We start from the raw sequence: 13,531 nt of genomic DNA, 5'->3' as shown, positions 1-13,531 counted from the left end.
GCTACATGACGCACAGCTGGAAACACTTCAGGCAGGTCGAGCTGCCCGAGATTCACAGAATTTACAGAAAATGTTAAATTTGTGTGATTTATATAGTTATCGGGACGATAGATGTCTTATATCGGGATATGAGATTTTGGTCATATCGCACAGCCCTATGTGACAATGTCAGGTACAAGTAATGGACAGGAGTGGAAAAAGCAGTCAATGTCCACAGAAGACCTGTATAAAGAGATAAGGGGTGGCTCAAGACTTTTGCACCTGTTGTCTCGTGTAAATAGAAACCTCAGTCCAGCTGTGAGCAAACAGCTATGCTGCACACAAAGAAGTCAAACATCACCACTGATTATCTGCAGGTACAAATTTATTCACATGATCTCAGACAGTTGTACAGCTCAATGATTGGTTCACAGCTCAGCTGTGTCCTTGCAGGGGGCGCCATCCATACAGCCTCTGTGACCGCTGAGCGCCAGCACATTCAGGTAAAATGGACCCAGCTGGACACTTTATTCTCCAACCAATCAGAACATGCAGAAACCTTCACATCAGGAAGTATCGACTCCAGCTGACGGAGGAGGCGGGGTCTGTTGTTATATCACAGAACCAAGGTTATAGAGCCGGGGTGGGGAACTCCAGGCCTCAGGGTCCGGTGTCCTGCAGGTTTTAGCTCTCACCCTGGGTCAACACATCTGAATCATATGATAAGTTCATTAACAGGCCTCTGGAGAACGTATGGTTATGGTGTAACCTTGGTTCTATTAGTGAGAGACAGGAAAAGACCCAGGGAAACCATTACATATGTAACGGTGTGGAGAGTCTCGATATGCTAGGGAACTTCAGGGCACGTTGAGGAGGTCATTTAGCCATTTGAATCAGCTGACACATCTAAAACCTGCAGGACAGCAGCCCTGGAGGTCTGGAGTTGGACAGCCTTGGTTTAAAGTGAGATGCAAAGCTACTGGCACATTGCAGACAGGTGGTGTTACACAGCAGCAGGTTAGAGAAGTCACCTGACCCAGAGACTGAGGCCATTCAGCTGGTCTCGCCTGTCCCAGGGTCAGGTGATCAGCACGTTCTCACGCCCCGAATCACATCTTGCTAAAGCGAAACTATCTCACGACAGACTGAGCTGCAGCGACAGTGTAACACAAACAGTATTTAAAGTAACATTTGGATCACCACCTGAAATCACCGACATTACAACAATAAAAACACAGAAAAACTCCACATTTATTACAGGAACATAAATGTGCAGAGGCTCCATCAAACACAGACATGTGACGTGTTCTGAGCATGAGCAGACTCGTCTGGTTTCTGCACATGCTCAGAACACGTTCAGGTCATGTTCATGTCATGAGCCGAAGGAGCTGCAGCATCGGAGGCCTCATTAAACCGAAGCACAGAAGGAATGATGTGCAAACACGTCAGCCAGGTATCAGGGTGAAAACAATCCGCCTCAGGCTCCGCCCCCAAACCACATTAGCCATATGTCTGTGAAGGTTCTCAGTCATCCAGGTCATCATAGTCAAAGGAGCTTGCAAAGAAAAGCGTCTGGACTTCTTTAAGTTACTTGAAGACGTTTCACCTCTCATCCGAGAAGCTTCTTCAGTTCTAAGGTCAAATGGTGGAGAGTCCCAGATATAAACCTAGTGGGAGTTTCCCCCCACAGAGGGACAAAAGGACCCCTGATGATCCTCTAATCGCCTGAGCCAAGGTGTGAAACTGGGTGTGGGTCCCAATCAGCCAGAGTTTCGGGTGAGCTCATTGTGAAACCTGGCCCCACCTGTGAAAGGATAAGACAGGTCCATTTCACTATAGATGCCCTCCAGATCGAGATCAGCCAGACTCTGCAGGAACCGGAAATCCTTCTACCCTCTCCAATCTTAGAAAAGGTTTACAAGTTTGTGGACAAGGCTCAGCGGGCCCAACACTCTAAAGGAAAAGAAAGACAACGCAGGAAATTTCACACCTTGCTTTCAAAAACACACACACTCCTCATTCTGAACCTACACAACCCAGAGAAGAAAACACACCTGAAGACAGTCAGGAGAAATGGGTAAAGAACTTTTCAGACCGGAATCTCACTGAACCTGAAAAGAGAGTATTAGCCAAAGGACTCTATTTTGCCATTTCTCCACAACAGTTGCCCATAGTGGACCTCATCACAGCCACAGAATCTGCCATACGGATTAATAAATTATCACAGACAGAAGCAGAGCAAATCAGGATGAAAGTCTCAGCCACGCTCTCCAGTGCCAAAGTCCCTCCGTCCAACCTCACAATACAGGAAAAGAAGGCCGTCGCTTCCCTGAGCAAAGACCACAACATCACTGTTTTACCAGCTGATAAGGGAAGATGCACCGTGGTCCTAAACACTACAGATTACCACACAAAGATCACTACTCTCCTCAGTGACAACAATATCTATGAAGCCTTAAAGCGAGACCCCACAAGCAGCTACAAAAAGAAAGTTATAGCTTGCCTTCAAGACTTTGAAAAGGACAAAATCATTGACCGCCTTAGATATCACTGCCTTTACCCAGGGGATGCCATACCCTGCATTTACGGACTTCCTAAAATCCACAAGGAAGCTGTCCCACTCAGACCCATAGTCAGTAGCATAAACTCAGCCACTTATAACATTGCTAAACACCTTGCTACCATCCTTGCTCCTCTCGTGGGGAACACCCCACACCACATCAAGAACTCCACCGACTTCACCGACAAGGTCCAGAAACTTACCCTGGATCCAGATGAAACCATGGTGTCCTTTGATGTAGTCTCTCTCTTCACTTGCATACCCACCACGGAGGCCGTGGAGACTGTCAGAAAACGACTACAAGAAGACAGCTCCTTGGAGGACAGGACCAACTTCACACCCGATCAGATCTGCACACTGTTAGACCTCTGCCTCACCACTACATATTTCAAGTACAACGAAGGCTTTTACAGACAAAAACATGGCTGTGCCATGGGCTCCCCCGTGTCACCTATTGTAGCCAACCTTTACATGGAGGAAGTGGAAAGGAAGGCTCTTGGCTCTTTCAAAGGAAGAGTACCCAGCCACTGGTACAGATATGTGGACGACACCTGGGTCAAAATCAAGACACAAGAAGTGGAATCCTTCACTGCGCACATTAACGCTGTGGATAAAAACATCAAGTTCACCAGGGAAGACACAAAGGACGACTGTTTGCCTTTCCTGGACTGCGCTGTGCACATTGAAGAGAACGGCAAACTCAACATCGAAGTTTACCGGAAGCCCACACACACGGACCAGTACCTCCTCTTTGACTCCCATCACCCTCTGGAACACAAACTTGGAGTAATCAGGACCCTACACCACCGGGCAGAACATGTTCCCTCTAAGCCTGAAGGGAAAAAGAAGGAACACACACATGTAAAGGAAGCACTCAAAACGTGCGGCTATCCTAAATGGGCGTTCTTAAAGTCAGCAAAGAGGCACAGAAAAGAAGACCAGACACCAGCGAGGGAGGATAAGAAAGACAGACGCAACAACATTGTCATCCCCCATGTAGCCGGTGTATCAGAGAAACTCAGGAGAGTTTTCTCCAAGCACAACATCCCAGTGCATTTCAGACCCAGCAACACGCTCAGACAGAAACTGGTTCACCTGAAAGACAAAATGCCAAAACACAGACTTAACAATGTGGTGTATGCTGTACAGTGCAGCGAGGAATGCTCAGACCTCTACATCGGAGAGACCAAACAGCCACTTCACAAGCGCATGGCACAACACAGAAGAGCCACCTCCACAGGACAAGACTCAGCTGTCCATCTGCATCTTAAGGATAAAGGTCACTCTTTCGAGGATGCCAATGTTCACATGTTGGACAGAGAGGACAGATGGTTTGAAAGAGGAGTGAAAGAAGCATCTATGTCCACTGTGAGCGACCATCTTTGAACAGAGGCGGGGGTTTACGACACCAACTCTCTGCCATCTATAATCCAGTTTTGAGATCCTTCCCAGACGCCTTAACGCCCACTCACATCCTGGGCCATCTGACCTCAGGAATGCGCATGATAAGGTGGAGCCAGGTTTCACAATGAGCTCACCCGAAACTCTGGCTGATTGTGACCCACACCCAGTTTCACACCTTGGCTCAGGCGATTAGAGGATCATCAGGGGGTCCTTTGTCCCTCTGTGGGGGGAAAATCCCACTAGGTTTAAATTTGGGACTCCCCAACATTTGACCTTAGAACTGAAGAAGCTTCTCAGATGAGAGGTGAAACGTCCTCCAGGGCTCTGACGAGTGTTCGTGTTTTAAACTGAAGCTGTTGATCAGTCAATTATGTCGTCCTCAGCAGCACCGTCACACTGATTGACAGCTGTGTTTCTGATCCACAGCTCAGGTGTGTTTTGACTTAAGGCGGAGTATTAGGTGGCCCTCCTGAAACTCATCTCCACACCTGAGTTACAGCGGTTGTTACGCCTCGGGACGCCACTTGCCCAATCATGACCATAAAAACTGCCAGAGGACAACGTGTGCGGAGCCTGAGGCTGATCCAGGTGAGCTGATATTCAGGAAGAGAGCATTTTACAAACATGAGTATTATTAGTTTTTGATCCCTCACATCTGAAGTCTGAATAACCAATCAGTGATCCGAGGACGCGATCCTCAGAGGGACTCATTCAGCTTCAAGCTCCACCCTTATTTTATTTTCTTGAAAACTTTTCCGACCCTCTAACTCTCCTCAGTTATTAACTGGTCTGTTAACACCCCCCGTCTCCGTGGAGCAGCTGCTTCATCAGCTCTCTGTGAAATCAAACGCACCTCTGCTGTGACTCCACCTCCCGAGGGACGCATTAACTTCACCCAATTTACTCGTTTAATTAAACATGGAGCGTCTGGCTGACAGTAACAAGAGGAGGAGCAGGGAGGGAAGAAAAGGAGTAATCAAGGAGGACAAAGAAGAGGGGAGCAAAAAAGAAACGAGGAGGAAGTGGGGGAGATTGAAGAAGAGCAAAGGGACGGTTGATAAAACGAGAGAAAGGAAACTGGAATAAGAAGTACAGAAGAAGAAGTCTCTGTGATGACATTGCCGCCTGTCCGTAAACACCCTGCGATGAAGATGATTGATTGGTTTGACCGTAGAGTGATGTCCTCCCTCTGCCCTGCTGACACTGTCCTGTGATGTCAGACCTCCATGCTGTCAGCTTTGGGTGACCCGGAAATCCACAGATTTGATTGGTCGCCAGGCGTCTTGGTTCGGGAATCACTAGGTGGAGAGAGAGATATGTTGACATCGTCACTAGAACGGCCGCTGTCATGGAAAGAGTCGAGTGAAAGTCACATATTAACCATCTCAAACTGCAGGAAAGCAAAGAGGAGCCAAAGGTTCAGTCTGACCGACACAGGCAGCAACCACCATCAGGAACTGATCAATGACTCTGATCAATGATTCTGATCAGTTACTCTGATCAGTGACCAGTGTTGGGTGTAACAAGAATAATATTACATTTTTCAGTATTGCAGTAATGTCACAGCTGCACAGACAACATGTGCTAACGCTAAGCTAACCAGACAGCAGGGGCGTCCAAATTGATGGGCTGCATCCTCCTGAGGCCGCATTTGTAGGCCGATTATGTCACAGCGACCCGACGAAGGATATCCAGATTCGTAAATGCGTCCTCCTTTTCCCCAGATTTGAAGGATGGGTCGAGTGTGTCCCTCGTGGCCCATCATATCCCAGAATTCAGCCAATTCCAGTTTACAACAATGGTGGCCGCTACAAAGTTTTAATATTACTCTTATTACTCTTTCTGGGTCACAAAATAAACTTTTAACATATTTTTAGGCGAGAATGCAGCTGTGTAAACTTCAAATATCTGCTTGGTTTTGTTCCTGAGTAAATTGGTTTGGCTGAGATTATAGTTTTCACACAGCTTAATAAACGTCAAACAGAAAACTGATTAAACAAAAGTGTGAGACGGTTGAGAATTTACTCCAGTGTCCTGTTATACTTTAGACAGCAAGGAGTAGAGGGATGAGTTTATTAAACTCCAACGAGACAGCGGTGACGCAAGTCTGAAGGCTAGACCATTCAATTTACTTCTGGCTTACCTGACCTCCTGAGGACCTGGCCTTCGCAGTCTGTGTGCGCCGGGTCCTCAGAAGGATGCAGCCTCTGAATTTGGACACAGCTAGCATGTGCTAACGCTAAGCTAGCCAAGAACCCAGACTGATGTTAAAGCTGAGAGTATGCAGACCCCAGTCCAGTAGCCAGAGCCTGAACTTCAACAGGTAACAAGCTGATGAGCAGTCAGGCTGTTTTTCTACTTTTTCATGTTTCTACAGTTTAATCACAATGACAACTGCTTTGTGCTGGTTTCCATCTTTGCTTTGTGTGTGAATGGGTGGATGACTGGATGTGTAAAGCGCTTTGGGGTCCTTAGGGACTAGTAAAGCGCTATATAAATACAGGCCATTTAAAGCGCTATACAAATACAGGCCATTTACCATTTGTGTTCATACATAAGAGCAAAGGTGGAAGATCACATGTGTGTCCTCATTATGGGATGTGTTAATGTGTGTGGGGCTGTAGCCTCAGGTTTATGTTGTTAACTGTAATTATGAGACAGTTTGAAACGTCATTTTCCAGTATAATGACAAAGTAATGTCACGAGTAGTATAATGAATTACTTTATCAGACACGTAATTAAGTACTGCATACTTTTAATGAAGGTAACAAGTAATATGTAATACATTCCACATATCCTGTGTCACTTCACACCATACCTTCCTCCCATTAAAAAGGACTAAAACCTTATTTCAGAATACTCTGCTGCTTCATGTTCTGTGTGTTTGTTTCCATCATATTCATTAAAAGCTGTCCTCAGACAGGCTGACGTCCTCCTGGTTGTAACACACAGCCGTCCCTTTACGTGCTCTAAGTAAAAGCCGGACTTCAGGTGTCATCTCGATCTAGGGCAAAGAATAAAATGCCACACAGTCTCACCTGAAGAGGGAGCTATGCTTACCCTGCTGCAGGGAAAAAGTCAGAAATGTTCAGAATAATCCTTCTTTGTCTGACACTCTGTCTGAAACAAGCTGTTCTAGCTCCTCCCCCTTTAAGCCTACTCTCTAAATAGAAAACATCTGGAAACCTGCCAAGGGGCAGACTCTGGTCATCATGAGCTTTGCAGCATTTACAGATCCACGTTAGAGGCGCGATATTTATCACACCTAATCATCTGCCTTTGACCTCTGACCCCATCAGGCTCCAACACTGAGCTCCATCCCGCAAGCAAACAGCTGCTTTGGTTCAGCTGAAGCCGTGGCAGGACTGGAGTCAGCCAGCGCTGCCTCGCTGCTTCTGATTCGACAGCTTTAAGGAGTGAGTGGTGAGCTCAGTTGACCCAGCTGGGTCGTGGAGGAAAGTGGGAACAGAACCAACGAAAATACACAAGTCAGCAGATTTTTTGCTGCTGTAGACTCCTGAACTGATGCCAGCAACACACACACACGCTGGTCTTTCTATCACTGTGAGGACTGCATCAGAGGACCAAACCTGACTCCTGCCTAAAAGCATCAGGACTCGATATCCCCACCAAACGTCCCCTCAGAGTGAACACCTCCGGCTGCTGTAAATCAGCTTGTTAACAAGTTGACTCATTACAATCATACAGGAAACGCTGCAGCGGCAGAGGACCATGATGGGATTCGTAGCTGCTCTGCATGTCTTACCTTCTGCTGAGCATCTGAAAACAGCAGGTGGCAGAAGCCACCAGGATGAGCAGCAGCAGGGGGATGGTGGGGATGACGACATACAGCAGCACCATACCTGCAGAGACACCAGACCACCTGAGCATTAGGTCATGAGCCCAGATCAGGTCAAAGGTCGCAGGTCTTCTTACCTGAAGCTCCGGCCATGGTGACCTGAGGTGGAACATCTTCGTTGTTTGCAGGCTGTGTGGCCACGCCTCCACCTGCAGTCACTGCTATGGACACAAGAACACACCTGTGCCTTAATACAGAGCTGCAGGTGAGTCCCACCTATGGCTCCACCTGCCTCTATGATCTTATATGGACCTTCCTCCTTACCTGTATCCTGCCCACCAGGTGTGTCATTCACCAGATGGCTCTCTGAAAGACAGGAAGTAAAGAACCTGAGTGAGTGAAGCTGATTGGCTGACAACACCAGGGCTGCTTATCTATGATTGAAGCTGACTGGCTGATGGCACCTGGGTTGTATTTGCAGATGAAGTTGTGTTTCATGTTGCACCGGTCGTCGTTCCATTGGTAGAGATAAGCCCCGCCCAGACCAGAAGGCGCAGTTGGCTGATGGTACATGACAACGCAGGCCTCACCTCCACAGGATGGTTCATCGAAGTACCAGTTCCTGCATCATCAGCACAGTTGGTTAAGCCCAACCCACCCCCTTTAGTAAAACATGCCGGGAGTCACCTGACACAGCTCTGACATCACGCTCACCTGAAGGAGGCCACGCTGCCGTCGGTCCACTGGTAGAGCTGCGGACAGGAAGTTAAGGCATTGCTGAGCTCCGACTGAGTCTGATCCACTCCCTCCACCCGAGTCAGGCCGATCCAGAAGTCCCCGTCAGCTATGCCCCCGCCCCCTCCTGCCCTGTCCACCGCACCTGAACGCAGCTCCTGGAAACAAAAACAAGGAGAAAGGGTCACAGAAAAAGGAGGGGAGGGTCTAGAGAGAACCAGGTGTGGGTCTCACCTGCAGCAGGTGCTCGATGTCTCGCTGTTCCGTCGAGCTCTCGATGCTGAGAAGCGCTCCTCTGTCCATCTCGCAGGCCTGACGCGCCTCGCTGAAGGCGACGCGGCTCGACACGTCATGGAAGTACGCCATCTTATAGCAGGGACGCTCGGCCCCGCCCACACACACTGTCTGACCTGAGACATGGAGCCCCGCCCACAGGAAGATGCATCAGAGCAGGAGTGTGTGTGTGTGTGTGTGTGTGTGTGTGTGTGTGTGTGTGTGTGTGTGTGTGTGTGTGTGTGCGCACAACAGTGTGTTAATCACTGTTGCGCACACACACACACACACACTTCACTACTTTAAGTGATTAGCTGGAGTGTCTTCTGCACCATCATCACTTTACTGTTAAAGCCACTAAAGAGCTCCATATATATCTGTCTGCTGTCAGCCCGCCCTCCACCCATCCCTCCACCCACTGTTCCTCCACCCGTTCCTGCTGCCTGTGGTTCAGGTATTTTAGCTGCTCCCCTGATAAATCGAACAGATCTCTGAAACATCAGCTGGCCACATGACCCATTACAAACCTGCAAACCTTACACCAGACACACCACCCAGTGGTAGGCCTGCAAATCCCACATTGCCCCTCCTCTGTCCCCTGAACCTTCAGTCTGCACTCTGCTTCACCTCCCATCTTTTTTTTAAAATTTTTACTAAACCTTGAAAACATCGGCTTCAAGAACGCACATAAGAGTGTGTACGAGCACGCCCGGCTGTGGGCGGCTGCCTCCTATCCCCTCCTCAATCTGTCTGCTGCATCTGTATTCTGACATCTGCAGGAGCTCCAGATGTACACACGAAGCAGTCGTAGTGAGTGTCTACAGAAAATCAGCTAGGACTCAAACAGACAACAAATATGACACAAAGTGAAGTTTATTTTATCGAATCTGTTGAAGGCATCTGAGCTGATGGCCGCGTGTCATCATTGCCATGAAGGCGATGGTTTGAATACTCGCAGTGGTTTGTGTGACTCGATCCTCACTTCGATCAGGTGTCACGTTTCACCCTGACAGAAGAACAAAGCTCTTTCATTTCTCTGATCACAGTCAGATGATGTTTGCACAGGTCAGAAATTCTTTAATGTGATCAAAGCCACAGACACACACACGCACACACGTATACACACACGTATACACACATGCGTACACGTATAAAGACACATACATATAAACACACATACACACAGACACGTATACACAGATTTATACACACACGTAGACACACATTTATACACACAGGTATGCACACATATACACAGACGTGTACACAGACACACACACACCACACATGTGGCTGTACTTTGGTGGACGAGCATCCCTGTAAGGCTGACAGATTTCAGTGAATGACTCTCTGGGAACACGTCACATATCTCACTACATTAATGGTTCTTTTCACTGGTTTAACTGTATTTCCACTTAAACCAGTGCTGCTGGTTTTCCTTCAGAGTGGAAAACATGAAGTGCAGCAGGATGAGCTGCTGCCTGCGCCGCTGCGAGCTGCAACACTGAGGTTTCTGTAACATGGAAACTTTTCACGCCTCAAAAGAGCCACACTGTTTAAAAAGTAATTGGATTACTGCAGTACTCACCGCTCACCACCCGTGCTGCCTCCACCTGGACCATCCCCATCGCCACAACGACCCCGAGCATCAGTCGGTTAATTATCACGATCCTTGAGCAGGTCATCTTTATTTCTTTAAATATGAAATTAAATCTACAAAATAAAAGTGTTTCTGTGGAGAGCTGTTCCAGAGACGTTTCAAAATAAAAGCCTGCCTCTGGTCAGCGTGCTCCTGGTGCCCATGTTTCCTCTCCTGTCTCTGTACTCTGAAGTGAAGCGGGAGGCAGAGGAGCGCCTGTCTCCTCCTCCTCCATCGATCCTGCCCACTGAGCCACAGCTGTAACCTCCTCCTTCAATAAAGCCCGGGGGACCACACACACACATACACGCACACACACACACACACACACACACACACACACACACACACACACACACGTTTAATTCATTTACTCAGAGCCTCAGCTGATTGGCTCCAACAGAGCAGCTGATCAATAGATGAAATGTGCAGTTATGAGCATCACTTGAGCTCGCCGCTTCCTCCATTGATCCCCGAGCAGGAGGAATTTTCTCTCATTATTCACACAGCAAGCGGCTCCAGTTTCACATTAATGAAAGCTGAACGCAGAATCGGTTTCATTCTGACACACGCCGTGGAAACGCTTCCTGCGTTTTAAACCCCGATCCGTGCACAGACGCTTCCCGTTAAGATGTCTGATTTTAGGTTTCCTTCATCCTGTCAGAGGTCCTGAGATGTTTGTGGGGACATGGATCCCAAACTGCGGACTGGAGCTCCCCCCTTTATCCTCAGTGTCCACACAGCCACTGCAGCAGCCACTGTATGACAGCCGTGGGATGAATGACCCACTCACACTCGACTGTGGTGTCACCCACTGTTTTGACGTCCACCATGGTGGGTTTGTGGAGCATTATCAGTCTGCATTCACAGACTCTGGCTGTATCCCAATCCAGGGTCTGCAGCCTTAAAGGCCACATTTTAAGGCCGGTTAAATCACCGCGACGCAACGAAGGCTGTCCCAATTCAAAGGCTGCTCGAAATGCGGCCCTCAAATGCGTCCTTCATTTCCCTGAATTTTAAGGACGTGGCGGTGTAGACTTCGTGGCCCAACATATCCCAGAATGCATATGTAACATAGTTAAATAGAGTTGAAGTTAAATCCCGCTAAATGGGACTGTCGAAAAAGTCACCCTGCAATATTCACAAAGGGCAAGGGATTCTGGGTAATCCTCAGAATAATGGAGGATTCCTGCGAGGTAAGGAATGCGCAAATGTCGTGGGGAGGAAAAATCATATCGCAGGCTGTTAAAGTAATACAGTCTGACCCGATTATTTCTGTTGTTTATACATCATTTGTTGCGGGTCATTTCTCCAGTCTTTATGTTGAACTGAGTGCACGTTTATGTGAGATTTCTTTATTGGGAGGAGAGGAAACAAAATGGGAGCATAGTTAGCTAACTCTGTTGTTGCTTTCCCGTTTAGATTTTGTGCTGATTGCCCACGACATTAAAAAGAGAGCATTCTAACCATTGCCTTTTTGTTGTGAATGCAGACCAGAGAAGACACTACACAGAGGTCACACATAGCAGCGCGGTGGGTGTGGATAATTTTGCTGAAAAAAACCGGCGGATGAGGGGCGGCCGAAGAGTAAACTTTAAGTAAGTACTGAATATTATGTCACTTATTTATGTGCAAATGTTTAATAACGAAGAACATTAAAACATTACTGTTGGCCAAAGTTATGTGACATTAGTGACGTTTGTGCTAACTTGGTTTTAAAGCCTTTACTTTAAAATATACGCCGTTCAATAGCTGAGCTTAATCAGAGAATGATCAAAGTTCATGTAGAAACAAACAAACACATGAACAAAAGATTTTCTCCTTCATTTCTGTCAAACAAAGCTGTATGAAACGTTTCCAGCTGTTAGTATCATTGTTGCTAGGCAACCTGGGCAGCGCAACGAAGGCTAGACTGTCCCATTTCACAAGCCTCGCACTTCCGGCCTTAGCGGTCTTTAAGTACGCGGCCCTTATGGACCGTTAAGGCTGCAGACCCTGAATTGGGATACAGCCACAGTTACCTGCTAATCAGAGCTGAGCAGAGCTGGAGCTCCACCTTCCTGTACGCTCTGTTCCTACAGTGACCGCACAGCAGCATGTTATTGGTCACATGATGTCATTAAAATGCTCCAACAGCACAAACATGATGCAGAGGTCCAGTTCAGGTGAAGCTAGCACACAGTTAGCAGCTACAGCCACCTGAGTCACCATCCACCTGTCAGCCACAGAGGCCACGCCTCTAATAATGCAAATCACATCGTCACCAACATCATCACCACTATCATCACCACCGTCACCATCATCATCATCACCACCGTCACCATCATCATCGTCACCATCACATCGTCACCATCATCATCATCACTATCATCACCACCTTCACCATCACCACCGTCACCATCACATCGTCACCATCATCATCATCACCACTATCATCACCACCGTCACCATTATCATCGTCACCATCACATCGTCACTATCATCATCATCATCATCACCATCATCCGCACCATCACCATCATCATCATCATCATTATCACCATCATCATCGTCACCATCATCTGCACCATCACCATCATCCGCTCCATCGCCATCATCATCACCACCGTCACCATCATCATCGTCACCATCACATCGTCACCATCATCATCATTGTTGAGGCAGGTGTTCTCTGGGTGCAGAACATGATCATGTGTTTGATGAGCTCGCATATGATGGACAGAAATCGTTTGAGGACGTGTGCAGTCATATGACAGCAGCACTTTACTCTTCCTCTCACATCAATAGAAGCCTGAGATGTTTTCAGTGTCACTCACTAGTCTGCATCGATCAGCTGAGCGTGTGCCGACGGTCCCTGAACGCCACAAGGAAACCAGAATTATCCACTGATGAAAACGCTAGTGGATCGTATCGAGCTGCATCGAGAGCAGCAACAAACACAGGACGTGCAGAAGCAGACGCGCCTTTCAACATAAAACAACTGCCAAGTGTGTGTGCGTGTGTGTGTGTAGCATGTTTACATATCTTTGTGGGACCCAACAGTCACTCACATGGGACCAAAGAGTGTGAAGATATTTTTCAGACTCGAAATGTGGTTTTAGTGTCAGGGTTACAGTTATGTTATGTTTAGATTTAGACTGAC

At 47.6% G+C, this 13,531-nt stretch overlaps 1 protein-coding gene across 1 annotated transcript; it reads right to left on the bottom strand.

Moving 5' to 3' along the window:
* Positions 1–5,159: 5,159 nt before the first annotated feature.
* chodl (chondrolectin) lies at positions 5,160–10,393 on the bottom strand (the record flags this gene model as incomplete). The annotated part of the gene is made up of 8 exons (XM_082546836.1): positions 10,339–10,393; positions 8,712–8,887; positions 8,457–8,635; positions 8,207–8,364; positions 8,067–8,108; positions 7,880–7,963; positions 7,710–7,806; positions 5,160–5,241 (listed from the first exon to the last, which is right to left on the bottom strand). Exons 1-8 carry the CDS (start codon positions 10,376–10,378, stop codon positions 5,160–5,162), a joined length of 858 nt encoding a protein of 285 aa, XP_082402962.1. The 5' UTR covers positions 10,379–10,393.
* Positions 10,394–13,531: the final 3,138 nt, after the last annotated feature.

The sequence above is a fragment of the Aulonocara stuartgranti genome (assembly GCF_965226115.1).
Source record: "Aulonocara stuartgranti genome assembly, chromosome: 9".
Taxonomy (NCBI): domain Eukaryota; kingdom Metazoa; phylum Chordata; class Actinopteri; order Cichliformes; family Cichlidae; genus Aulonocara; species Aulonocara stuartgranti.
Note: the sequence above shows the minus strand (reverse complement) of the source record. Positions and strands in the feature narration are given on the sequence as shown.